This window comes from Drosophila virilis, chromosome 4 (assembly GCF_030788295.1).
Source record: "Drosophila virilis strain 15010-1051.87 chromosome 4, Dvir_AGI_RSII-ME, whole genome shotgun sequence".
In the NCBI taxonomy this organism is placed as follows: Eukaryota; Metazoa; Arthropoda; class Insecta; order Diptera; family Drosophilidae; genus Drosophila; species Drosophila virilis.
In genome coordinates, this window is record NC_091546.1 from 27521757 (window position 1) to 27548383 (window position 26627).

Genomic DNA, 26627 nt, shown 5'->3' on the forward strand with positions numbered 1-26627 from the left:
CCCTGAAAAGTATGCTATGCGAAATAAAAATGCCAGCTCGTAATTAAGCCGACTTCAGTACAAGAAAATGCATGCCATAAACAATATGCCAATGCCGAATATTTAATATGCTTGCATATGCACGTATTTGTCATTGATTCTGCGAAGCTATACAAATATTTCCAACTTAAGCATTTGAGTAAAACATAAAAATAAGTATACAAATAAAAATAGACCCTTTCTTAGCAAAATAAACACAGCTGATAATACTGCTTCAGAGTAAAGAATACATAAAATAGACATATGCATGCACACTTTCCTTTTTTTTTTTAACCCGACGCTTGCAATTCTCAACTAGCTTAAGCTTCAGAATGGAAACAAGACGTTTGTAGAGTTGATAGCAAAGTCTGCTGAATATAGAATCGAGAGGTTCTTGAAGTAGCTTAACAGACGACAAGCTGCTAATTTTTATGCGTGCCTAGTTTGTTGATAAATATATTTAATATAAATATAGCAAATATTAACCTCGTGCCGACCAGCTTAATATTAGCACTTTTTAAGATCATATGCTTACATATACATTCTAGCTTCGAAAAGGTATCGTTCAGTGAATTCCCCTTTTAATAACATATTCAAGCTACTCTCTGCTATACCCTAACTCATGCCACAGACAAGTTGTGCCCGCTCAGCCAACTGCACTAAAAAGTGTCCTTCGTGTTGTGATCCTTGTGCAGATGTTCTTGTTCTTGCTGTTGTTGTGGTGCTTTTAAAAGTAAAACGCTGTTGAGTTCATTAAAAATTTGACTAAGTGCGTTGTCATCATAATTATTGTCATCATCATCATCATCATCATCATGAACCGTTGGCTGCCGCACAACCAGCAGGCCATAGAGGGCACAGGTACTTGCCTTCCTACATGTCCTTATAGCTGTTATGACAATGTGAGTCGTGACTACGACAGGCACATACTTGAACTGTATGTGGATGTATAGGTCCATCTGTGTGTGTGTATGCGTGTGCGTGTGCGAATGTGTGTGTTTAAATTGCTTTACCCGCAAAATTTGTTATTCGTGCTGAGCTCAGCCAAAAATATAATTTGCCACGAATTTGCGCCGAAAATTGCCCGCAGCCTAATTTGGATTTATAAAGCATTAGCATCAGGAAACGGGGAAAAATGAATTATTCATCAAATTAAAAGAGCTCAGCGATAATTCAAATCAATGAAAGTTGAATATTTTATAAAAAACTGCTATTTTATTGCGGCTTAGGCATTTCCAATAATACAATATTGTAATTGAAAATGTGTAAATGCCCACACTTTCAGGCCAATAAATGGCTATGAATAATTTATTATGACCTGCATTGTGTGAGTCACGGTAATGAAATCACTTTCAAATGGTTTCCAACATGCAAATGCAGCTCATCAAAAATTTATAAAAACATAAAACCCTTAAAAAATACAGAAATTGAGATTTATTATTCTATTCAATAATTCGTATATAAGCGACTTTATACTGAGTTCAATTTGCGAAAGAAATCGAATTCTTCGATTTTTCCTTTTATTTTTTCTTGTAATAAAATATATATTATAAATAATATTTATTTAATTTGGTCAATGATTAGAGGTTTTAGATTTATATTAGGCCACAAACAAAAATAATTGTATTCAAAATACGATTTCAAATTCCAGGTTCTATATTTAAAATAATTTAAATCCCGTAAAATTTGTCAATCGCATTAAGACCAAAATCTGAAAAAATACATTTAGTCCACGAAATGGGACCAAATGGAATCATAAGCAAAAATTATGCAAATAATAATAAAAAGACGCATAAAAAATTGTGAAAATAATGTTATAGCCAAGAAAAATATACTTAAGAACCAACATACGCACACACACAGTCACGCGCTCTCTCTCTCTCTCTCTCTCTCTCTCGCTATCTTTCTCTGTAAAGCGGCGCTCCCAAAATTTGTTCTCTGTTATGAATATGCGGCGTAAAGCGCAGCAGGCAACAAGAAGAAGAAAAGCAAATGGAATGCCATTGTATGAGGTGTGCTACGAACGGAATCCCTCATGATAAAATCAATAGGATACCAAACAGCTGTGCCGCCGCCTGGCAAATGTAAACGTAAACGTAAACAAGCAAGCAGAGAAAAACTGAGAGAGGCAGGCAGAGAAATGGAAAGAGAGAGAGAGTGTGTGTGTGTGCGCGACTATAAATAGGGCAACGTCAGAGAAAGAGACGCGCGCTCTCTCAATCCGTGGCCGAGGCAGCATTCAGTAAATTTTCAGTTTTCCACTTTAGTCAAACGCAGCTCTTCAACGTTGGCGGTAGCCGAAAATCAAGCGGAAAACTAAACAGCGCGTACACACACACCAACACAACAACACTCACTCAGGCAAATATACAACACTGATACACACACACACACACACACAAATGCGCGCGTGTACAGCGACAGTGTGCCATATGTGTAATCAAAACGGGCCGCACTAAGAGCAAAAGTTTATATATAGAAAATTGTACGCACAGCTGAGGGAAAAATATAAATTCGTTGTGTAGCTGAAAATAAATTTAACGAAAACTACGAACAACAATTTATAAAAATTCTAACTTGATTTTGCATTTTAAGAATTTTTGTTTTTCGTTCTCTTGTTACTTGTATGCAATAACTCAAATATTACGCATACGCCGCGTGTGGTGAAATATAACTGACAAGAAAAAACTGTGAGCCTGGCGCCAGCGTCAGCGTCAGCGCCGCCGCTGACGTCGCGACTCCACCCAAAATTGTATACCAACTTTGGGAGCAAACATAATTTTGGTCAAATGCATTGTGCACTGGATAAGTGAAATATAAGTGCGTGTGTCTAGGTTAACACAATAAATAAAATAAAAACAGATTGAAAAATGCTAACAAAATGTTTGGTACATGCAAAAAGTTGATGACACATTTTGCTGTCATTTTGACCGCATTTCTTGCCGCCCAGCCGCTGTTGTTGTTGCTGATCTGCGGTCCGCCACATGGCGGCCCCGCCTCCACCACATTTCTGGTGCATGCCTCCGCCGCGGACGAAGCGTAAGTTTTCAAAAATTTTAAATTACCAAAACAAAAAACAAAAAAAAAACATAATATTTACCAAAACTTGAGTTTGTTTTCGGCTTCCATGAAAATGTTTTTTAGCGCCCATTAAAGGGCGTGTTCCCATCATCATCATCCACGAGAATGTCCTCGGCCCCTCTTCCACAACGCGTTGTCGACGTCGCTCGTTAATTTTTCGTGCGTTTTATGCTAATTTATTTTGGCATTTGCCATCGTCCCTCACTTTTCTTATCGAATGCCCTGCGAATCGTGCGTTCGGCATTTGGGCTATAATTATGTGCAGGGTATGCGTAGCAAATTATTTGCAACTTTGCTGTTCGAAATGTTCGTTTTACAGATAATTGCTTTTGTTTAAATGTTTTGTAGTTGGCTTTAAGGAAATTTTCAGGCACAGCCAACTTAACGCATGCAATTTCGTGCTGCCAGATCGCCTAAGGTTTGACAGCTAAAAAAAGGCAATTAAGCTGGTGATCAAAATTTAAATTGCTTTAGTTGCTAAAATTTGACTCTGGCTCCTATTTGTCGATTGCTTTAAATGCATATAATCAACAATAAAAGATTTTAAGAATTTGTACCTGAGAGGCGTTCGGCATGTGGGCTATAATTATGTGCAGGGTATGCGTAGCAAATCATTTACAACTTTGTTGTTCGAAATGTTTTTTTCTCGGACATTTGCTTGTATTCAAATGTTTTGCAGTTGGCCTTTAGGAAATTTTCAGGCACAGCCAACTTAACGCATGCAATTTCGTGCTGCCAGATCGCTTAAAGCTTGACAGTTAACAGCTCAATATGAAGCTGATGATCAAAACTTAAATTGCTTAAAAAGCTAAATTTCAACGGAAATCTTTAACAATTTCCATATTTTGTCAGGGATAATATTAAAAGTTTTACACTGTAACTCCTGTTTGTCAATTGAATTATTTAATTGCAAATTAAACTCGCATTGTTAACATTTACCAGCTATTGTTCCGAACGATATACTTATGAAAGCTCACAATTTCTTGGGGAGATATCACTTCATAAACAAGTATTTCAAACGAATATTTACCGATTAAGTCTTAGGATCGGTACGTCTATACGCTTTTCAAACTTCATACATAAAAATTAAATCATTCAATTTCTCCATGACTTTACCAAATTAATCTATACATCATTTTACATTTTTATTATTAATTTGTGCTTTGGGTAGCAAGAATGTTGTGTGCCATAAAGTTTTATTATTTTGGTCAGCTTTTAGATTAAATATTTATTTCTGGCCTGAATCAGCTTTTGCAAGTAAAAACAGAGAAAGGTCACGCAGAATAATAAATACCCTTGCATAGGCATTGCTTATAGTTTTGCGGACATACCTGGAGAAAATTATAAAAATTTACAAGCAAAACAACTTTTTTACGATATTATAGTCATATATTGAGAAGATGCATAAAAGGATCATAGTTAAACTAGGTATATGCCAAGTTTGAATACAATTTCTTGAACAACAAAATGTGTGATATAAGAACGTATAAGAACTTACTTTTTGGTTATTAGTAATATTGATTCCAATCGGACATACAACTTAGAACAGAAAGAATGTGATGTTTTATAATTATAGCTTTTGAACTGAGCCATAAAAGCAGAATGAAGGACATGGAAATATCGATTCAGCTGCTGATACCGAACGAGAATTAAAATATAATTTATAGTTTCTTTTCATGTGTTGCTCATTTCATGCCAAATTTGTAATTACGCCTACAAGGATATACAAAAAACAGCAGCTCCGAAGGCTTAACGCCTAAAAATCAATAAGATTATAAGAAATATTTGAACTTTGAACTATAAATATTGTCATAAGCTTAAATCGCAACATTAACCTTTTAAGTTTAATCTTGCATTTTTACTACTAAATCGGACAGAAAAGCTAAGACCGTACACTTAATGCTTACAATTGTTTAGCTTGAAAATATTAGAGACGTCTTTTAGGGAACAGAACAATGTGGATTGTGTTTCAAATCTCAAAGTGTATGCATCTAGTTTTGTTTTAGTTTAAGGCCATAACGGCATATAATATTTGAAATAAAGTACAACAGCTTTAAACTATATATAATAAATATAATAACTTATAACCGTTATATCCTGCTGGTAGCTTAAACGCGACTTTTAACAATCGGATTTTAACTAGCTTAACTTAAACATTGACGTAGCGTATTGGACGGTCGTCTAGGTTTTATTGTAATATTCTCAGTGTTCTTTTTTCCTGCCTTTTGGCCGTTGCGTGTTTACGCGTTTTGTCTTTTGTTTCGAATTTTCATTTTAGCGCTCGCGTGTGTGTATGTATGTGCTTGTGTATGTGTGCGTCTGTGTGCGTCTGTAAGTGTGCGTCAGCGTATTTGCCCACAAATTCAGCTGCCGCTGCCGAAAACGGCGACGACCTTTTTGCTACTTATTTCGCATGTTTTGTTTTTTTTTTCTGTTGGGGCGCACTTTTCATAAGTCACATAAAAGAATTATTTGTCTGACATGTTGACTTGGGGCCACAGCAGGTACTACAGACGTCTATTTACGCGTAATGCATATTTTATTGGGCATTTGGTAGGGCTGCTGAAAGTCAACGTTCTATTAATTTAACGCCACGGAATGTTTACCTGCGACTAAGTAAACGGCTAAGTAAATACAATTAGCGAATGTAATTAAATCAAATGGTAAATGGAATATCTAATTAACAGGGTTCAAATATTACACTTTGACATGCACTGACCGAAAAGCCTCAGCTGGACAATCCTTCGTTTTTGTTAATAAATTTCAGAGCAACGCCCAGAAAACTAATTAAAATGTACTTATTATTTGGCAATTTATGCATTTAGCCAGATTAATAATAAAAATGTTTGTGGGGCGTGCTACGGAGCTGCCGTATTCTCTATGATATCATCATTTTTAATACGAGATATATTCAGAAAGGTATATATTATATTTGTATATAACAATGCGCTTGTGTTTTTGTTGATTTTTCGCAGCGTTCAAAGTTGCTTTTATAAAATAGAATAAAATACTTTATTTAATCAGCTTAAGCCACGCGCAATAATTTAAAGCGTAACAGCTTATTTAATATTCAGATTTGTGCAAATAAATATATATCAACAGATATTGGCTATTCCTGGGTCACACATTTGATAGTCGTGAATGAAAGGCACAATATTGCAATATTGCCATTTACCACGGCTTGAAAGGTGTAAAAACTATCGAAATTTGACTTTAATTTTTTTTATATCAGAGTTTATCCGTGTTGTCTCCCATGCTAAGAATTATATTATCTATGAAAATTACTTAATTTATGCCGTTAAGTCGCACAATTTAAGTTCAAATAGAATGAAGAAGAAAGACAACAAAATAAGAACAAACTGGCAAAATACTTTTTAATTTATGATCGTGGCATATCTAATACAACATTTTATGCGATTTTTTCGCTCTGGCGCACTGCGCACATTAATAGACAATGGCCATAAGGCAAGCGCACATAAAAAATCAATGTAAATTGTAAGAAAAACCAAAAATAATCATTAAAGAGAGAAAAGAAAATAAATAACACAGTATACAAAGGCAAAAACTTGGCAACTCACAAGCTACGTCCTACGTCCACACCCACGAGCCAGCCAGTCCGATATTAAGTGCAGATAAGAACAGAACCCGTTCAAAAAACAATGTGAGAGGAGCAGACGATGTGGGTGCCCCACGGACTGCTGCCACAAAGGAATGTTGCGAATTTAATTGAACAACTTCAAAATGAGACAAAAAGCTCGTAACTACAACAACAGCAACAATTAAACTTGAGCAGAGGCGGCACTTACGCACAGGCAAATAATTGTGTCAAAGGCAATGGGGCAACTACAAGAGCATCAGGGCAAACCGAAAGAGAAAGAGAGCGAAGAAAGCGGTACAATTGTAAAATCTCATAATAAGTTAAGGGAGAGAACAGACACTATGAGCAGGTGTATAAGATAGTGGACTCAATAATCTAAAGTAATCATCCTTTAAATATATATAAAAAAAGTATTGCAAAACGCCTCTATGCGATTTTCATAAATGTTACCTAACCACTATCACGGATTAGCAGCAGTTAATTTGTAATTGGAATATTTTTTGTAATAAGCTGCTAATTTTTTCTTATTTTGCCTCTCAGTTCTATTTTTTATTTCTCAGTTTACGCGCTCGCACAGTTCTCATTATCTTTTGTTTCTCTCGCACTTACTGTATCTATAGCTCGCTTTTCCGGCATTCCTTGCTCTATCTAAGAACTTTCATTTATTATTCCTTTCGATCAATTCCCTTTCTCAATTTTTACATTCTCTTAATTTCTCTTTTCTTTTACTTTCGCAGCTGTGCATATCGCCTAATAATTTCATTTCCTCCTTACTCCCTCGGCCTGTACTCCTTCCTCTTTCTCTTTATCTTCCATACTTCTTACTATATCCCTACCTTTCTCCCTGTCTCTTTTAATCTCTCTCCCTCTCTCTCTCGCTCTCTTCCTCTCTCACTCTCTTCCTCTCTCACTCTGCTACTTCTCTTTATCTCAAATTCTCTTGATTCTAATGTATAAAATATTCTATATGTTTTATTTCACCTTCCTGCCTTATTTTTATATCCATTACTAGTCTATTATATCTATTATGTGCATCTATTATTTCTCTCTCCCACAAGCACACTCTCGTTGGCTACTCTCTACTTATATTTTCCTTAAAATTCATTTTATCAGTCGGTATACAATTCGGGGTCAAACTAATCGGATCACACTAATGTTATACATGTTTCTCTTTACCTCTCTTACTTCTTTTTGTCTCTTACTCAGTATTTCTCATTTCCTTTCTCTTCCACTGACTCTTTCTCTTATTCTTCTTCACTCAGCAACTCTCTCTCTCTCTCTCTCTCTTTCTGTCATATTTCAGCTCTTTTTTAGTATCTTTCTCTTACTTTCATACAGTCACTGACGTTTTTCTTTCAAATATCGCCTTACTATGTGATTCTCACTAATTTTTTTTGGTAAATTAAAGATATGGCTTCAGTATGCTTTCAAATGTTAATAATTTTAATGTATATCGTATGTATATAATAATAATAATATGTATTTATGTTAGACGCGTGAGGAGGTATTTTAATAGGTCATCTAGTGGCTCTTTAATTATAACACTAGTAAATGTTTAACAACTATAAATAAATATGTCATCAAACAAAATTTTAGCTTTCATTTTATAGATTTAGATACATTTTTTATATACGTAATTAATTGTAGCAGTAGTTATCGTTGGCCGTAACCAAAATAATTGTTTTTATAGCGCACCTTTTAATTTAAGAGCATCATTTTTTAAGAGTATTTCAAAATGAAGAGTTTCATAAACAACCTGCGCGCGCATTATCTGGGCACTTGTTGATTTCTCATACACACACACACGCAACAGTCGCACACACACACTTATGCAATGTCGAAGCACAGCTGTTTCTGCTCGCTGCCTGCGTCACGGCGCTGCAGCGCTGCTGCTTAAACTGTTTTTGGTTTGGCTAGTTTCTTTGCCGCACACACACAAACACACACACACACCACGCTCACATGCACACCTTTTGGCTGTGCTCGTTACCCACACACTCGTGCTAGACATTTGCGCTAATTTAATTAGAGGCCTCGTTTTACTTGCAAGTCGACAGGTGGTTGACATTTCTATACGGGGCAGCTGTGACGTTACCATTTGGCGTTGCCAGACTGCTGACAAGTTAACAGGAACAGGTGTAGGATAAGCCCAATTGGAACTTCTGAGAAGTTGGAGAGATGTAGAAATTTAAATAAGTCCGATTTGGATTTCAGCTTCCAATGTAAGGTTGGGTAGAAAAAAGAGTTCTAGTGGGACAAAACATTTTGTTTTTGTGACTTTAATTTAATATAACCAGAGTCTTGTCAACTTCTGGCAATTATACAGTGTACCACTTCCTACATTTTGTTAGGCCCTCATTTCGACTGGTTCTTGAACTTTTCATAAACCTATCAATGCACAGAGATTTTTTACTTAGTTTTCTAATGCAATTCAACTTCATATTTGCTTTTCAGCGTTGGCAAATGGGCAACCCAATTTGGAGACGAGCTATTTCTGCTGGCCCAAAAGATAACCAAATCGCAGCAGATCAAAGAGAAATATAAAGGGTACAATGCACGCGTGGAACTAAAAAATGGCTCCGAACTGATCAAGTCCATCACAGCGAATGTGGGCAAAATGCTGGCACGAAAAATGGACGCAGTGCGCTGCATACAGGAGAAGGCGGAGAGTGTTAACGAGAACTTTGAGTTCAATCAGACATATGCTGAGGCGAACTTCACATACTACTCCAGCAAGTACTCGGCATTCAATGGTAACAGCTCGGAGCAGTTGGCGCCCAATGAGGAAGAATATGCGTATATGTATCGCGATATGATGCTTAATCCGGACACCCATTTCTACAATATATCCGTAGATACGGAGCACAGCTCGGTGCATGTGCCCTCGAATGTGTGGGATCGTGCGCCGCATGTGCTTAAGACAATACAATGGTCGGAGCAGCTGGATGAGGTGTTCCGACAGAACTATCAGTCCGATCCAGCATTGTCCTGGCAATATTTTGGCTCCGATACGGGCATATTGCGTCACTATCCCGCCGCACAGTGGACAGACTCGCGCGCAAATAAACTGGATGCGGATACCTATGATTGCCGCAAACGTTCCTGGTACATTGAAACGGCCACATGCTCCAAGGATATTGTCATATTGCTGGATCACTCGGGCTCGATGACTGGTCATCGCCATCATGTGGCCAAGTTCACCATACGCAGCATATTGGACACGTTCTCCAACAACGATTTTTTCACAATTTTTCAGTATTCCAGCGAGGTGCAGGGCATTATACCCTGCTTTAAGGACGCACTGGTGCAAGCCACGCCCGAAAACATTGATGTCTTCAATTCGGCCATTGCCGATCTGGAAGATCCCGAGGGCTATGCGAATCTAACGCTGGCCTACGAGCACGCTTTTCAAATTCTACGCAATTATTATATAAATCGTCGCTGCAATGAAACCTCCACCTGCAACCAGGCTATTATGCTGGTCACCGACGGCGTTGCCGGCAATACCACCGATGTCTTTGAGAAATACAACTGGGGTGATGGAGAGAACGGCACCTCGCGCATGAATGTGCGCATCTTTACGTATCTGTTGGGCAAGGAGGTGACCAAGGTGCGCGAGATACAATGGATGGCCTGTCTGAATCGTGGCTACTATTCGCATGTCCAGACGCTCGACGAGGTGCACGAGGAGGTGCTCAAGTATGTCGATGTTATAGCCACGCCCTTGGTGCTGCAGAATGAACAGCATCCGCCTACTTGGACGCATGCTTTTACAGATAAAACGGTTGGTCTGATTCTCTCGTATATTTCCAAAACATGTCTGAATCTTTCATTCTTGCAGTATGATCCTATGAATAGCACAGAACGGCGACCTCGTCTCATGATAGCGGTGGGTGTACCCGCCTTTGATCGTTCCTATCTCCATGAGAACAGCACAAGGAGACGCGCCCGTCTACTGGGCGTGGCCGGAACGGATTTGCCAGTCGAGGATATCGACAAGCTAACCCTGCCCTATAAGGTAAGAGCTACTTGAGACTCTTATGAGAATATATTGAAAGAGCTGACCAATTCTTACAGCTGGGCGTAAATGGTTACTCCTTTGTGGTTTCCAACAATGGCTACATGCTGCTGCATCCGGATCTGCGACCCATTGGCGTAAGCAAGATACTTTTAACCAGCCAGAAAATTGTAGTTACCTATTATCCCTGCTCTTCAGTCCAATGGCAAAATGAATCCCAACTATAACAGCATTGATTTCACCGAAGTGGAGCATTTGTTTGAGGATCAGAATCCGCGTGAGCCTGGACAATCCATATTAAACCTGCGCAGCGCCATGGTGCATCATGAGGCCAACGAGTTTAGGGATATTCCGGTTAAGTTCCATTATGATAAAATGCGTCGCGTCTCGGAAGAGAAACAGGATTATTTCTTTGCGCCGCTGCCCAATACTCCATTTACTCTGGGCATTGTAATGCCCAGCGAGTATGGCAAGACTTGGATCAAGGTGGGCGATGAGGTGGACAAGAACAAGCACATGAAGGTAAACATATCGGAGTTCTTCATTGGCGAAAACTGGAAGGTGCATCCCGATTGGTATGTGGAAGATTGTTTTACCCATAGTCAGGCATTTTCGACTAACGCGCTGTTAATTCCCAATTCCTATCCCAAACAATATTTCTAGGGTCTACTGCAAGTATCACTATCTTGAGGGTCACGAATTCAAGACGCCTGAAGCGGAACTGCGCGAGTTTTTGGTAAAGATGATGGAACTCGACTGGAAGTGGCCGGAACAATATGCCGAAGATGAGTCCGATTGGGATGATAAAGATGATTGTGAGTACTCCATAGCAGTGCCAAACTACAACCAGCGCCAATTAATCTCTCTATCAATCGCAGTAAATTGTGGTCGCAAAACGCTCGGAGATGATGCCTACTATTGCAACAAGGAGCTGGTGAACTTGCTCATCTTTGATGCCAAAGTGACCAATTTTAGCTACGGCGAATGGAAGTTCGAGAATGATCAGGAGCGACAACTAATTGAACGCTTTGGTGCCACACTGCGTTTCGTGGCCACCATGAGTGGCCTGACACGCTGGCAGTTCATCTTTGGCGAGGTGGAAGTGGATACGGATCGGGAATTTGGCGATTATCATACAACAGCCATTGATGAGACCTGGTACAAGAGCGCCATATTGCAGCATCATCAGGAGAACACCGAGAGCTTTGTCTATTCGGTTAAACACTATCACGATCCGCTGGAGGATAGCGAACTCAAGGTAACCGCCTCGCATGCCATCTTTCCACGAGATGGCGGCAAAGAGGCGCCCGCCTGCGTAGTCGGTTTCCAGTTCTCACATGCGCGCATGTGGGAGCGCTTCTTCAACATTACCGCCGTGGATAATGTGAGTGCAGGGGGGCACCAAAGCGAATCAATCGGATCTTTAATTCTTTTTTTTCTACGCACAGTGCAACAATTGCTTGCCCATCTGCACGGATGATGACGTTGACTGTTCGGTCATCGATAACAATGCGTACATTGTTGTTGGTCAGAACATAAACACGACGGGCAAATTCTTTGGTGAATTCCATGGCGATGTTATGGCCGCAATGGTGCAGAAGGGCATCTTCAAAAGCATCGAGGTCTATGACTATCAGGGGCTATGCAAAGTGGAGCCAACAACGCCCAGCGATGGACACAGTTTGTTGCATGTGAGTGCACGGACCACGTAGAAAATTCAATTTTAATTTTATAAATATAATTTTTAACTGCGTGAATTCTGATACAAGCTTTTTTAAAAGGGCGTAAAGCCCTGCTTAAAAATCTGTCAGGAGTCTGTGTGAGACCTGTTCGCCGAATCAAACCTTTGTAAAACATGATTCAACCCCCTGGCTCAAACCGGTTTTTAACCAGTTTGAAACCTGTTTCAAACCAGCTTGAATTCATTCAAACCTGCTTTAAATATGCTTGAGGTCTTTTTATACCTACTTCTAACTTGTGTGAAATCTGTAAGCACCGTTTCAATCCCGTTTGATAACTATTACAAACCTGATAAAAAACCACGTCGTGACATCTTAGAGACCATTTTTATAAAAAATATTAATATGTGTATAACCACATACATATATATATTATATATATATTTATATATTTCGCAGCCGCTACAAGTGCTCGGGCTAGCTTGGAAGTGGTTAATAGCGCAGCTTTTCTGGCACTATCAAAGAGTTCAATGGTGGGTGGATGGTGCGCCCTGTAAGTAAATCGTAGCTGGAAAACCAACTTGAATTAACCAACAAATCGGTTAATTTATTCTGTCAATTAGTTATGGAGTATTTGGACAATATTGAGGATGAATATGTGGCTGTGGGCGACAGCAATTCGCCATCAGCAGCCAAGCCCAAGGAGGATGGCGACGATGGTGAGGCCATATTTCAAGAGCCCGAACCGGAGCCCATTTACAAGCCCTGCGATATGCGTTCAACGCTTTACGCGCTGCAACCCTCCGCCCTGGTGGGCATCAATGACTACATAGAGGTGCCATCGACGCGTCCATTTCTGGTAAAAAAGATACCGAACACGAATCTAGTGCTGATGGTGGTCAATGTACTGATGCCATCGCGCAGCGTACGCCTAACCACCGAACCGCAGCGCATAACCAACTACGAAGAAGAGTTTCCCTGCTACAAGCTGAATATGAGTTTCTACGAGCGTCGCCGCATTGAGGAGTGCTACACGAAGCACGACGATGTGAGCTAACCATTTCAATTTAATACCGATATTTCATTATATTCATAAATGTTTTTTTTAGGAGGAACTGTTCACCTATTGCGGCAACGCCTCACGGCTGGGCCTGACGCTTCAGCTGCTGCCGCTGACCATACTTTTGATGTTTTACTTGACGCGTTGCTTTATGCGCGTCTAGTTTATACAATATATGTGTATATATAAATATATATATACATATATATATATATACTATATACCTATGTACTATTGCGATCTGTTTGTTTTTAGATTGTAAACTATTGTGTAGTACAATTCTAGTCGAATGTTTAACAACAAATAACAGAAACCAACTAAAAAAAAAAACAAAGGCACAATCTTATAAAAAAAAAAAAACTTAAAGCAAATTTAGTAACAACAATTTCAACTCTTAGACTTATAAAATACGCCAAATGTTAAGAATAAAAATCGTTTTACTTTACGAATTACAAAATCGTTGCTAAGCAGTCGAGGAAGCAACTCCTCAAATATTTCTAGATTCGTATAATTTCAACCACTTTTTTAGCTCTTACGGCTGTTTATCGAAAACTTAGAAGGAAATTTAAGTTTTATACAAAAGCATATAGCTGAGAGGCGAACGTTTCATTAACTATTTTGATGGTTTAAAACTGGTAAAACCTATGCCAAATAATAAACAAAAATTGTATGTAAACAAAAATAATTCAAATAATAATTATTTTTGTAATTTTATAAAATTAGTTGATTTTTTACAAATGAAAAAATCTAAAAACACACAAAAGCACACTATAAACCGATCTAGATATAAAATATTTCGTCCCTTTTGCCCAACCGAAGAATATATATATATTACTTGTATGGAAAGTCTTGCAAAATTCTTTAGCTTTTTCGTATACAATCAGATGGATTTTTTAAATGGTAAAAATCAAAGGATATGTTTAAATATAATATATTCTATATAATATAAAATATAATTAATGTATTCAATGTTTTTTATAGATATTTGTTAACCGCTATTCAAAGTTTATATATATGGTTTTTGTATATGTATTGTAATAATGTACGGGAAGTATTTGTAACGATTTTATTGTATTTTATTTATTTTACGCTCGAAAACAGACGAAAATATGCACTAAATTCAAGAAGTTGACTTCGGTTCGGCCGATGCTCTCAATACCCTTGCAGATCTTTAGGACACACAACTTTAAAATGTCTAGAAGAGCCCAAAAATGGTTTCAAATCATGAATGAAATTAAAACTAAAAAAATAGAAAAATCTTCACAATTATATTCTTTAGCCTATTATCGAGATATTTTATGATCTGTTGTATTTAGTTCTTAACTTTATATAAATAGTATCAAAAAAGCTAATCAGATCCGCTGCAGGGGTATTCAAATAGGACCACCTGAAAAGTATGCAATACTTATTTCGAGAACCTCAATTAAGTTGCACAACAAAACAAAAATAACTTCTTATAACTAACTATATCGGTTTTTTGGCTAAACAAAATTCAGCGCAACATTTACACGAGCAACAAGAAATTGTAAAACCAAATACAAAAAAAAAAAAAAACAAAAAACAAAAAGAGAAACAAATATTGTTGAAAAAACAACCCAATTGCCTTTGTATCGTATTTCGAAACATTTTATGAATTTATGCATAGAAAAGTGAATTTGATGCAAGTACGAAGTGTGGTGAAATGTTTTTTAAATTCAGTTTCTTATCGAATTTGAAACATTATTGAAATCAAAATGAAGACGGAAATTTTAAAACTAAACAGTTAACTATTAAATGTAATTTACAAAAATAAAAAATAAAAATAATAACAATGAAACTAAAACTAAACTAATTAAATGTTTACGCGTACTAATACGATATTTATTTTTTGGAGTGTTTAAACGTTGTAAAATGTAATAAACTACTAAACTAAATGATGTGCATAAATATAACTGGTAATAATTCGCTTGGATTTGCAATTCAAAACTGGCGACAACATCGCAATTATTACTATATAATACCAAATGTCCACTAAACTAAAAACCCATTAATAATATTTAATAATAGTAAAATTATTTTTAGTTTCATTAGAAAATTCAGATGCATTAGTGCAAAATTCGTATGCAAAAATTTGATGTTTAAAACAGAAACGGTTTAAAACTGATACAATATGAATTAAAAAAAAAAAAAAAAGGGAAAACAGAAAAACAATTTTACAGCTAATAAGAAAAAAGACCAATAAATGTTTAAATAATAAACGTAAGACTCTGGATGGATAGCTTTCGTATGAATACTGTATATATTACTATAATCTCTAAGCTCTTTTAATATTTTACAGCAACTATTCACTTTAAAAGCGAAAACTTTCCTTTAAATTAAAGTAGCTTCTGTGTGCTAAACCTCGCTGCTGGTTAGCACAGTCTTGAAATAATCGCTGTCCAGCTGTTTAATATCCTTGGCAAACTTGGCCACCAGCTGTGTTAGATCCTCCACATTGATATCCGTATTATTGCCAGCCGTTGATAGCTGTTCTATGGCCACTTGTATCTTATCCAGCAGCGCCTTATCCGCCTCACTTTGCTTGCCCGCATGTTCGTCCTCGAACTCATTGTACACCTCTTGCGCATTTTGTACCACATGCTCCGGAAAATTGGCCAGTCGTGCAACCTGTATGCCAAAGCTCTTCTCCATGACACCCGGCCGCACCTGATACAGCAGCGTGAAGTTATCCTCGTCCGCCACAGCAGCCATGTGAACGTTTTTAACCGTTGGTAATGTTTCGGCCAGTTTGGTGATCTCGTGAAAATGTGTTGCAAAGAGCGTAAAGCATTTCGTTTGTTTTGCCAAATGCTCGGCTATCGACCAGGCTATGCCACAGCCCTCATATGTGGATGTGCCGCGTCCCAGCTCATCAATGATAACTAGTGATTTCTCCGTTGCAGTCTGCGATTTAGAAAATTATAATAAGCTTGCTGGTGTAAAATCTGGCTTTGCCCGTGTTTTCCTAATAATTTGAAGCCATCAGCCGCTCGTGAAGGGTGACATATTCGTCATTAAGGCAGGAACCGCCAATTTCAATACATGGGTTGAAATTTTGGTTATCAAGAAAGTAGAAATTCCAAAGCAGCGTTAACATAGATCTGGGAGTTGAATTTGAATAAATACAACCATACAGGGTGTTGAATTTTGTGATGTTGGTAAAAAAAAGAAGTCCAGTGAGTGCTTGCACAGTGCATAGAGTTGAGTTTTAAGGCAATCGATTCAAAATTTAAAAAAAATTCCTGGCGATATGAATATGGTCGTTCTAACACCTCAAAGCAAAACACAAAAGAAAACTAGCAAGAAAAACAAATACACAAGATGTTCAGTCGAGCACATTTCTGACTCTTTAAAAAAATCCTCAAATGCTTGCCTTATGCCAAAAACATGAGCACAATTAAAAAAAAAAACAGCAAGAACTTTGCAGTCGAATGCTACAGACTGAGTAATGATATTTTCAAATAATGGAAAACAGGCGAAAAGTCTCCATAACAACGCATTTACGCATCGGATGTGTCTCTCAAACTGTAACTGAAGGTAATATGGATCGTAGCATATTCTGGGAAGAGAGTAGGCTTTATCTTATACAGATGTTTTACATTTACGGGGTCGGGAGTGGGCATGACGGGTGGAAATATGACTTTATCTTTGAATATAAAGGTGTTGACAATTTAAATGGCCACAAGTGTGCGTGAGTTTAGAGTAAGGACTCGATCTTTAAAGTACATAATTAAAAACCACCTAATTAGGTGTCTATGGATCTCAAACTGGGGAATACATGGATAGTGGCGCCTAAAGTGGCAGGGAGCGGGCGTAGCAGAAATATTACTATAAAATTTAAGACAGCCGGGCAAAGAAAATTTCATATTTAAATGGATATATTGTGTTACTTACCCTTATAATGCCCGAGGTTTCAATCATTTCTACCATAAAGGTGCTTAATCCCTTAATTATATTATCACTGGCGCCAACGCGGCCTAGTATGGAGTCAACCATGCTTATGGTAGCCATGCTGCAGGGCACAAAGGCGCCAACATGGGCCATTAGAACAGCTGTGCCCACGGAGCGTATGTACGTGCTTTTGCCGCCCATATTTGGGCCCGTTATTATAAACATGTTGCACTTGTCTGTGAAAATACAAAAAGAACATAAACAACGATCTTAAATCTTAAAACAACAAACACGCACCCTTCTCAAAAGCCACACTATTCGCAATAAAGCTCACGTGCTCCTGCAGTTCCAAGCACGGATGACGCACATCCTCAAGCAGCAGCTTGCCAGCGCCCTCGGCTAGCATTTTGGGCCGCACATATGGCGTCGGAGCACAACGTGCGGCTATGGCAAAGCTGACCAGACAATCCAGCTGGGCGAGCTCATTATTTAGGGAGGTTAGCGGAGCCGCATAACCAACAGCCACTTGGATAATTTCCTCGACAATGGACTGCTGTTGCTCCTCATAGCGCGTGCGGCAGCTGGCGAACTCATCTGCATAGCTCTCCAGCTTGTCGGAGGTGAAACGCACGCCGCCCTTAATTACATCCACAATACGATAGTTTTTATTCTTGCGCAGCACAGAATCATCTTTGATTGTGGTGCGCAAATGATAGCCCAGCTTGGCCACATTCTCCAACTTGACCATCTTGCCATCCAAATCAAGCTCCTCACAGCACTTGTTTTGCAGACGCTCCATTTTGTTATACAATTCCGTCATGGTCTGCTGCAGCTCCATGAGGCGATTATCGAAGGTGCTCTTGACCAAATACTCGCCCTTTTCAATGGACTCAAAATCCACCACTTGCTCGACCATTTGCTTCAGACCAGTTAGATCTTCCAAAAAGCTTTTAAAGGGCGCACAAAGCACGCTCTGCACTGTGCTGTGCTCCAGGCTCAATAACAGCTGAAGAATCTTTGGTGTACGCAAAATGACCTGATAAATGCGAAATAGATCCTGCAGACTGGCCTTGCGACGCATCAGCTTCTTGGTGAGCATTAGGATATCCGGTATGCGTTTCAAGTAGTCCATACTTAGCGTATCCAATGTCTCCGGTGACTCCAACAGACACTGCACTATGTTGTGGCGATCATTGAGAATCTCGGAGCTGCGCAGCGGCTGCTTCACCCACTGCGCCATAAGACGATGGCCCTGTGGCGTGCGGCAATGATCCAGCACGCCCAGAATGCTCTGCCAGCGATACGAAGGCATGGTGGGATGTGTGCCGGGCTTGGGCATTATATTGAGAGCGGCCACAGCGGCCGAATCCAAGTGCACAAATCTGCAAAGCACATAATTTAATAAATATAAATATTTAACGTATTATTGAACTATACACACCGCTTTAGGTCCAACTGCTTGAGCTCGTAGTGCCCCAAATTTCCGGCATCATTGATCAAATCCAAATATCGGATGGCCACACGCAGCGCCTCGGCGGCCAATTGCATTTGCAACTCCTTGCGACCATTGGCATCCTCCTGCTGCCCCTTGGCAAAGCGCAGCAGACGATTCAAGTCCTGCAGCAGATCATTGCGCTCGGCGGCGCTGCCACGCTTGGGCACCGTAATCATAACACCATTGCGTTCCAGCAGCGTCTTGACGGCTGTGTATTCGCCATCAGCTGATGGCAGCAGGCACTCTTTGGGACCCAGTAGCACCACGGTCGCCTCCAGTTCGGTAAAGAAATCGTCGTCCACAAATTCAAGCAGCTGAAATGAACAATCGTTTTGTTCAACGGCAGCCACTCCCACTCGACGCTGAGTGCCGCCCTCCAGCTTAACCTGCAGCGATATGATGGTATTGCCCACCAGCACCTCCTTGTTGGCAAACAAAATGTCCTCGAACTGTAACAGATTGCCCGGCGAGCCGCGGTATTCCAGCTGCCACTCGGTGCGTCTCACGTATACCTCGACTCGCAAATTGCGCACCAGTAGCAAATCGCGCACCGCCAGCTCAAAGTTGGCCTTGGACATGGCCACATACTGCAACGTTTCCTGTTTGTCGTCCGGCAGCAGTGGATGCACATACGCCGTCGATTTGTAGACAATTTTGGCCACCTGTTCGCAGTCATCGCTGCCGTGCACCGTATAGCAGTCGGTTTGATCGTAAAAGCGCACTGTCGACCTGGGTTTCTATGGGAAATGTAATCTAATATGTAAATTAACTAAATTCAAACGCAATACAAATCAGCAACTCACCTCTCCCAGCTTGTTGTAGAACTTGATAAAATTGCGACGTGCATTGGTATCTGTACAGCAGAGCGTTTTTATATGGTTAAACTGCAAAATGTGTGTTTATTTGATGCTCACCTAAATGCAACACCGGCTCCTGTCTGCTTACTATAGATTTTCCTTCCATTTTATGGCTTTTAACTATGTTTTTTTCACTTGGTTTTAAACAATTTGCCGATTTACGCGCCACTTTGCCAGAACGACGCGACCAAACTAGTGCTGGTTAACGCCCGAACAAAAAAACAGCTGCAAGCACTGGAATGACACGTGCTAACATTTCGTCGCACCGTGCATCAACACTCAAATGAGACATAGAATGTCATTCCATCATTCGCTTGAGCGCTATTATTATTTAATGCTTGCTAAATTTGCAAAAGCATTTTAAAAGCTCGACTAAAAATGATTTAATTGAAAAAGAAATCGACGTCAATTTGCAAATCATGGTGTCACAAACCTTTTGTTTATTTAAAGTACTACCACCCTATTTCTATTTTCATGTTTTATAAATTCGAAAATTTTTAAATAAATTATGAACGCTTTATTATTACTGAATATTGATAATTAAAGTTATATTAATTACATTGCTTCCTTACGTTTTGATTTAACAGATGTATATATATAAATATATTTTGAACTTATAGATATCTACATAAATATATTTGAGACATTTTAATCGAATCGTGATTTTTAATGACTTTCTACAAAACATTTCGATCGTACGTTAGCATATGAATACTTTTAAATTAATGGATTTGATTTTTCTTGAATTGTAGCATTCACCATTGTCATTGATTGTTAAAAATATACTTTTGTGCAAAAATACTGACTATTCGAAACTTAATACAGCATTGACAAAAAAACAGCTTATACTTAGAGACTAACTTCAGTCTAATTATTGCATGACGGACCGACTGCGCCGTTCACAGCTGCTTGTCGGGCTTTGGCTGCTGCTGCTGCTGCTGCTCCTGCTTTAGCAGCACAATATCCCAGGCGCCGCCCACGCCGTCCGCCTTGGAGCACAGATCCAGGCTGATGGTGGCGCCTTCCTTGGCAGCATCGGCACGCAGACAGGTGCCTTTGGCCATGTTGTAGACGGGACTGTTGGCATTGCGCGTGTGTCGCCACTGCTGATCGCCCAGCATTTCGTGGCATTTGTTGATTATGACCAGCGTATCCGCTGCCGCCTCAAGGCACAGCAGCTTGTCCAGTATGATCTCCGATTTTTCCGTCTCGTACCACATCTGGTTGGCAGCACGCGTTCGACAGTTTTGCAGAGTCAACGAGCTGCCTTTCTTCCAGAAGCCCTTCACCTTGGGCGCCACCACAGCGGCGCACAGCTGTGTCCCGGACAGGCGCAGCTGGAACGAGTCCAGGTAGTTGCGTTTGCGCGAATGCCAGGGCTGAAATACAGGCGCCACAGCTGGCTTCTTGGACTCGTCGCCGGGCACACGCAGCTCCGGATAGACATGCTTCAGATACCAGTCGAAGTCCTTGCAATGCAAACGCTCGCGCAGCTGCAGCCGCGCGCTGATGTCACCAAAGTCATAATCCTTCGGCACCTTCTCATGCTTCAAATAGTAATCCTTGTACTTGTCCATCCAGACATGGGCCAAACGCAGCGAATTTTTCAACATGGTATTGGCGCCATCGGGCGCCGTATAGGGACGTCGCTTCCGGAATATGTGACCAACACGAGAGCAGGGCACAATCTTAATGGCGCCGCCGCATTGCCAGACGCGAAACGAGATCTCAATGTTCTCGCCGCCCCAGATATCCATGGCCATGTCGTATTCGCCAATGTGCTGGAAATACAAGCGACTCACCGCGAACAGTCCGCCCGCCATGGTGGGCGATCGAAAGGGACCCTTGAAATCCTCGGGCACCTTGAGCGTGCCCTCGGGCAGATTTTCCCAGCGAAAGTGCAGTCCCCAGTTAAAGCCGCCGCGAACCAGCGGACTGGGAGTGTACTCAAATGTGTCCGCATTGATGAGATCGATCACGGGCACCGCCAGCGTCGCATTCTCAGCGTGGACCAGGCGCAGAAGTGGCTCCAGCCATTGGCGATTCACCTCGATGTGCGAGTCCAGAAAAACCAAAACATCGCCGTTGGCATCGCGTGCACCAATAACGCGGGAGCGTATCAGACCCTCGCGGCGCTCATTGCGCACATAGCGCAGATTGTCGTACTTGAGTCGAGCGTGCAGATCCGCCAACAGATGAAATTCCAGCTCCGGCAAATCGCTGTTGTCGTCCACCAGAATGATCTCCTTTAGCAGATGGCCCGGCGTACGCTCCAGCACCGTTTTAATGGAGCGCATCAGCGTCATTTTGTGTTCATTGTAGAAGCACATAATAACCGACGCCTGTGGCAGCTGTTCCGGCTCCAATGGCTCCTCGCGCTTGCACACCTTGTGCCGTGTATCGGGTATATCCCGGTAGAGACCAATGTTATTCGATACAAGTGCATTGAACGCATGATGTTTGTAGCCAATGTCGCGTATGTACTTGTCCTGCTTGTTGCGCACCACGCCCAGCAGCTCGAACTGATCCTGCGCCGCCGCCCCCGCTGACGCAGCGTGCGTGGTGTTAAGCGAGGTGGGCGAACACCCAACGGTTACCTGTGCCTGATAGCTTAACTCCGCACGGGGCGTTGCAGAGTTATTGAAGCGCCAGCCAGCCGCCGGAATGGAACTACGCAGATGGTGCATGTAGGCCAACAGCGCCAGCATCCACACGCCCGCAATGAGCAGCGTGCCGAGGGTGCAGGATTTGCATAGCAGACGCTTAATTTGCATCATATGTTGTTTAGCTGTCGTATGCTTAACGATTAGCGCAGATTTCATCACAGCGAGGCCAAAAAAACCGGAATTTGTGCCATGTCGTCAACACAAATCTTGCATTACCAGCGCTGCCTTAATTAAATTCAATTAATTTGCATACTTGATATCGATAGTTCGGCTATCGATATCGAGCGTTGCCATCCGTGCGTGCACCAGCTCGTGAGAGCGCATTCGTTGGTTTTTGATTGGATGGCTATAACTGGTTACTAACCTTTCTACGTTATTGCCTATGGTTTTGTGCATATATATATAAGATTCACAAATATTAGGCCGTCTTTATTTTGGAATCTCTTGGTGTACAAACGCTATTTTAATTTAATCATGTTGAAAGCCTTGGTTGTTAACAGCTTTGACAGCGTTGCCACATGTTTGTATGTGCGCACTGTAACCAGAGCCTAAGCGCGCACTCGTTAGTCTTTTAATTTGGAATACGTACTTTTCTTGGGTTTTATAAATATTTTTTGTTTATTACCTATAGCATTTTGTGTTAAATACGTCTTTAATATTCATATAACATTGCTCGCCCAATTATGCACGTTTACAATACACAACATTCAACAAAATGAGCATAAAGGAGTTACAAATTCATATTATAATATATACATATTATTTCTAACAAATTTTTGTATTTAGAACAAAAAAAATATGTGTAAAATGTTCAATGTAGAAAGTATATTGAAATAAGAGACATTCCAACATTTGCATAATTTTCTTTTCTAAATATCAAAACAGTTTCATAGCTTTTGCAACGATTAATGAGATGTAATGCAACAGTTGAATTTAGCTATTTAATTTTCTATCAATAGCTTACTAGATATTACACAGATATCTAAATGTCGGGGACGTTTATATATTTTGGTTGTTTGTTCACACTTTTTCACGACTTAATCCAATCATTTAACTACATACATATGTATTTTTTGTTTTCATTATCATTGCATATTTGTTTACGTGTTGGTTTTAGATAGATAAGAAATCAATATGATTATGAGTTGCACTAAATATTAAATTTCGATTGTTTATAACTATGTGTGTAAATAAAGTTAATACATTTAACACGAGCACTGATCCTTGGCATGCGTTGCCTCGCTGCTGAGAGATGGACGTGACGGTTGCGAGGGTCGATGCTGCACACCCGATTCGGATGCATTTAAATCCAGGCGACCCTCCTGTATATTTTGATAGATCTTGCGTGCCGTTTCAAGAAAGGCCTCCTCCACATTTTGACCACTAAATTAATTAGAAATGCATCTAAGAATAAGATATTTTTGTTATATATCTGAATATTTACGTCATGGCGCTGGCTTCCAAAAACATGAGACCATTCTCATCGGCGAATTCCTTAGCCTCTTCGTATGTTACCTCGCGTGTGCTCTCCAAATCGGATTTATTGCCAATGAGAAAGATCACAGTGCTGGGATTTGTGAGATTGCGCGTATCGGTGAGCCAGCTGCTCAAATGATTATATGTGGAGCTGCGAACATTGTTTGGTTTATTTTAGTAATACATTTACTTGCGGATCATTGAGGTGACTTACCGCCTGGTTATGTCGTAAACCATTAAAGCACCAGCAGCACCGCGATAATACGAACGTGTCACAGCACGAAAGCGCTCCTGACCGGCCGTATCCCAAATTTGTAGTTTGATTTTCTTGTCATCAACCTCAATGATCCGTGTACCAAACTCCACGCCAATTGTGTGCGGACAGTTGGCCATAACTGTGGATTAAAATATGTTTAGTGGTACGTTTAAGAAACAACAAGCCAAAAGCGTGTGAAACAGGTATTCGAAACGGAATATCTATTACAAAGCAGTGTATTCCAAATATATATTATTTCATTTCCTTTCAAAAGGGAAGAAGAATATAGGAATGCATGTATATTCTATTTTGTACATCCAATTTATTTATACTTTATTTTGCGGTCCTCTGTCTTTAATGAATTTTTTTTAAATATCTTTAAAATGGATCGGAAAAATCCCAAAAAATATGGATAATTGATTTTCACTCTTGTGGGAGTGTTTGAAAAACTCATCAATCAGTCAGGCAATCAGTCAGATTCACTTTTATTTATATATAGATAAATACATAGTAGTAGTACTTACATTTCTTCTCGGTAAACTGATGCAGCAGACAGGATTTGCCTACGCCCATGTCACCAATTATGATGTACTTAAAAATATAGTTGTAGTTATAGGGTGCTGCAGTCATATTGGGACCTGTGGATTGATGTTAAGCATAATTTTTTTTTTTAATATGTGCTCAGAGCAAGGTTTCCTCAATTAGGTAACTCGCACATTTCTCTATCAGATAATCAATGCGTTCGTAGAGTTTGTTAACAACACTCCGCATTTTGTGCCGTTTCACATCCATTTTGCTGCCTCTTTGGCGAACCACTCAAGACAGTTAACATTGGCTGCATTTATATGCATATGTGGAGGGCACAACTTGAGTGTGGTGTCGCGACCTGTGCTTATCAAGCATTTGTAACGCTGCATTAATTCGTTTCAGCGTCGCTTCACTTCTGGATGCCTTTTGTGGCACGTCGCCAGCGTGGTCTGGGCCTGGCCCCAATTGTGAGTCTTGTGCCTCATGTTTAAACAGCCGTCCAGTTTGTTTATTGACTGAGCTAAAACCGAGCTGTTTTATTTAAAGAGTTGTCTCGCATTTGGGTCTTAACCCCCTTTTCAAGTTTTTCACATAGTCGCAAAACAACGCTCCCCGCGTGCCTATCAAATAACAGGCACTGAACAATACCAAAAATATCAAAGGTAAAAATGGCGAGCTATCAAAATTTGGAATGTGTTCAAAAAAAAGCATAGTCATCGGAGGGATATTAAATAAACATTGCAGTACTGCGATTCTGGTAAGCCAAATGTCAGATGAAATCAAATCAGTTTCTTAGCTGGGAAACCAGTTTTATCAACTTTTTCCCCGATAAGTTAGCGCATATATGATAAATACTAGCGGGTATAGCCCGGCCTTGCCCGTGGCACATATAAAATATATATTCTCAAAAAGTTTTCAAAATGAGTTTGAAACAAATCGGAGAAACGTTATCTGCCAATTTACAACTGTTGCGGGTGGAATTTACCAAATCGTTAAAACACGTATTCATTAAGTTCTTTTGTAGAGCTCTGAAAAAAAGTTTGAGCTAAATCGGACAATACTTAAAACTGCACCAAAAAATCTAAGAATCGCATTTCTACCAAGGATGCTTTAATTCTGCGAAAAATGTGAAACATGTCTCAAATAATTTTTCATATAGCTCCTTGAAAATGAATTTGAGCGCAAAACGTTATCCATCAAATCTTTGACCCCCATTTCCACCAAGAATATGTTTTTGGAAAAGTGTGAAACACCCCTCAAATGAATTTGTACAAAGAACTTTGAAATTGAGTTTGAGGCCCATTGGATGGTAAACAAAAAAGTTTCATACAACATACAAACGTTTTTCGCGAATTTTCCATGCTTCCATACCCCGTCTTAACTTGAACCTTCATCATATGAGTTAACTACAGTGAAAATTTCAGCATCCGAGCTCTTACGGCTTGGGCTGTGCGTTGATCATCAATAAGTCAGTCAGGACAGTTTTATATATATATAGAGATATATAGAGATATATATAGGACTAACAGTCGAAACCGAATCGAATTTGTTAGCAAAGGCTATTTTAAATAAATTTATTTGACTTGATTCGCTGTTTTATATTAATCGTAATCAAACACAAGACTCAATGGAAAATACATTACATTACATGTGTCACGTAATATACATAGAATACTTATTATGGCACGAATAAAGCGTATATAACAATGGCAAAATTATTATTATTCAAAGAATAATTTATTACTTTTATAATATGTGTGCTCAAATATTGTCGGGTTCAGTATAGATTTAGGACAAAACTAATGAATTTCAATTGGCATGTTCTTAAAATAAGTATAGAAGGAATTAAACAATGTCTGAAACTTGACAAAACGTAGTTAAAACAATCCTGATTGAGCTTTGACTAACCCAAAAAGGCGACATTTTATTTTGAAAAATTCACTGCAAATAATTATTTTGCACTTTAAACAAATACAAACAGATTGG

General features: G+C 39.6%; 4 protein-coding genes across 6 annotated transcripts in view; 1 reads left to right on the plus strand and 3 right to left on the minus strand.

The window, feature by feature from the left end:
* The first annotated feature begins 1747 nt into the window (after nucleotides 1-1747).
* Ca-Ma2d (Ca[2+] channel Muscle-specific alpha2/delta subunit) lies at nucleotides 1748-15021 on the plus strand. 2 transcript variants are annotated; one of them, XM_002057496.4, is made up of 11 exons: nucleotides 1748-3057; nucleotides 9152-10481; nucleotides 10539-10715; nucleotides 10775-10852; nucleotides 10914-11290; nucleotides 11379-11530; nucleotides 11594-12099; nucleotides 12164-12406; nucleotides 12854-12947; nucleotides 13018-13442; nucleotides 13504-15021. In XM_002057496.4, exons 1-11 carry the CDS (start codon nucleotides 2900-2902, stop codon nucleotides 13615-13617), a joined length of 3654 nt encoding a protein of 1217 aa, XP_002057532.1. In that variant the 5' UTR covers nucleotides 1748-2899; the 3' UTR covers nucleotides 13618-15021. The 2 variants fall into 2 exon arrangements, with proteins under 2 accessions (XP_002057532.1, XP_032289009.1); XM_032433118.2 differs by lacking the exon at nucleotides 1748-3057 and having other exon boundaries at nucleotides 8129-9244; nucleotides 9301-10481.
* On the minus strand, nucleotides 14704-19928 carry spel1 (DNA mismatch repair protein spel1). The gene is made up of 6 exons (XM_002057495.4): nucleotides 19773-19928; nucleotides 19662-19711; nucleotides 18805-19595; nucleotides 17661-18745; nucleotides 17367-17599; nucleotides 14704-16376 (listed from the first exon to the last, which is right to left on the minus strand). Exons 1-6 carry the CDS (start codon nucleotides 19819-19821, stop codon nucleotides 15828-15830), a joined length of 2757 nt encoding a protein of 918 aa, XP_002057531.1. The 5' UTR covers nucleotides 19822-19928; the 3' UTR covers nucleotides 14704-15827.
* Nucleotides 19929-20209: 281 nt separating this feature from the next.
* Pgant35A (polypeptide N-acetylgalactosaminyltransferase 35A) lies at nucleotides 20210-22626 on the minus strand. The gene has a single exon (XM_002057494.4). It carries the CDS (start codon nucleotides 22535-22537, stop codon nucleotides 20615-20617), a length of 1923 nt encoding a protein of 640 aa, XP_002057530.2. The 5' UTR covers nucleotides 22538-22626; the 3' UTR covers nucleotides 20210-20614.
* Nucleotides 22627-23370: 744 nt separating this feature from the next.
* Nucleotides 23371-26627, minus strand: part of Rab14 (RAS oncogene family member Rab14) — a 67076-nt gene continuing 63819 nt past the window's right edge. For both annotated transcript variants that reach the window (XM_070209327.1, XM_002057493.4), the window contains exons 2-5: nucleotides 24638-24751; nucleotides 24072-24252; nucleotides 23826-24008; nucleotides 23371-23764 (exon numbers count right to left, since the gene is read on the minus strand). In XM_070209327.1, the coding sequence (XP_070065428.1) occupies nucleotides 23587-23764; nucleotides 23826-24008; nucleotides 24072-24252; nucleotides 24638-24743 (648 nt within the window). In that variant the 5' untranslated portion in view covers nucleotides 24744-24751 and the 3' untranslated portion in view covers nucleotides 23371-23586. The remainder of the gene's footprint in view (nucleotides 23765-23825; nucleotides 24009-24071; nucleotides 24253-24637; nucleotides 24752-26627) is intronic.

Bases quoted from the DNA above. Each gene is read 5' to 3' on its own strand.
- spel1 (XM_002057495.4), bottom strand. From the start codon at position 19,821: ATGGAAGGAAAATCTATAGTAAGCAGACAGGAGCCGGTGTTGCATTTA. The intron at 19,596-19,661 runs GTGAGTTGCTGA...CATTTCCCATAG, and splicing joins TCTACAACAAGCTGGGAGAG to AAACCCAGGTCGACAGTGCG. The intron at 16,377-17,366 runs GTAAGTAACACA...TCTAAATCGCAG, and splicing joins AAACCTCGGGCATTATAAGG to ACTGCAACGGAGAAATCACT.
- Ca-Ma2d (XM_002057496.4), top strand. From the start codon at position 2,900: ATGTTTGGTACATGCAAAAAGTTGATGACACATTTTGCTGTCATTTTG. The intron at 11,291-11,378 runs GTATGTGGAAGA...CAATATTTCTAG, and splicing joins TGGAAGGTGCATCCCGATTG to GGTCTACTGCAAGTATCACT. The intron at 12,407-12,853 runs GTGAGTGCACGG...TATATTTCGCAG, and splicing joins ATGGACACAGTTTGTTGCAT to CCGCTACAAGTGCTCGGGCT.
- Pgant35A (XM_002057494.4), bottom strand. From the start codon at position 22,537: ATGAAATCTGCGCTAATCGTTAAGCATACGACAGCTAAACAACATATG.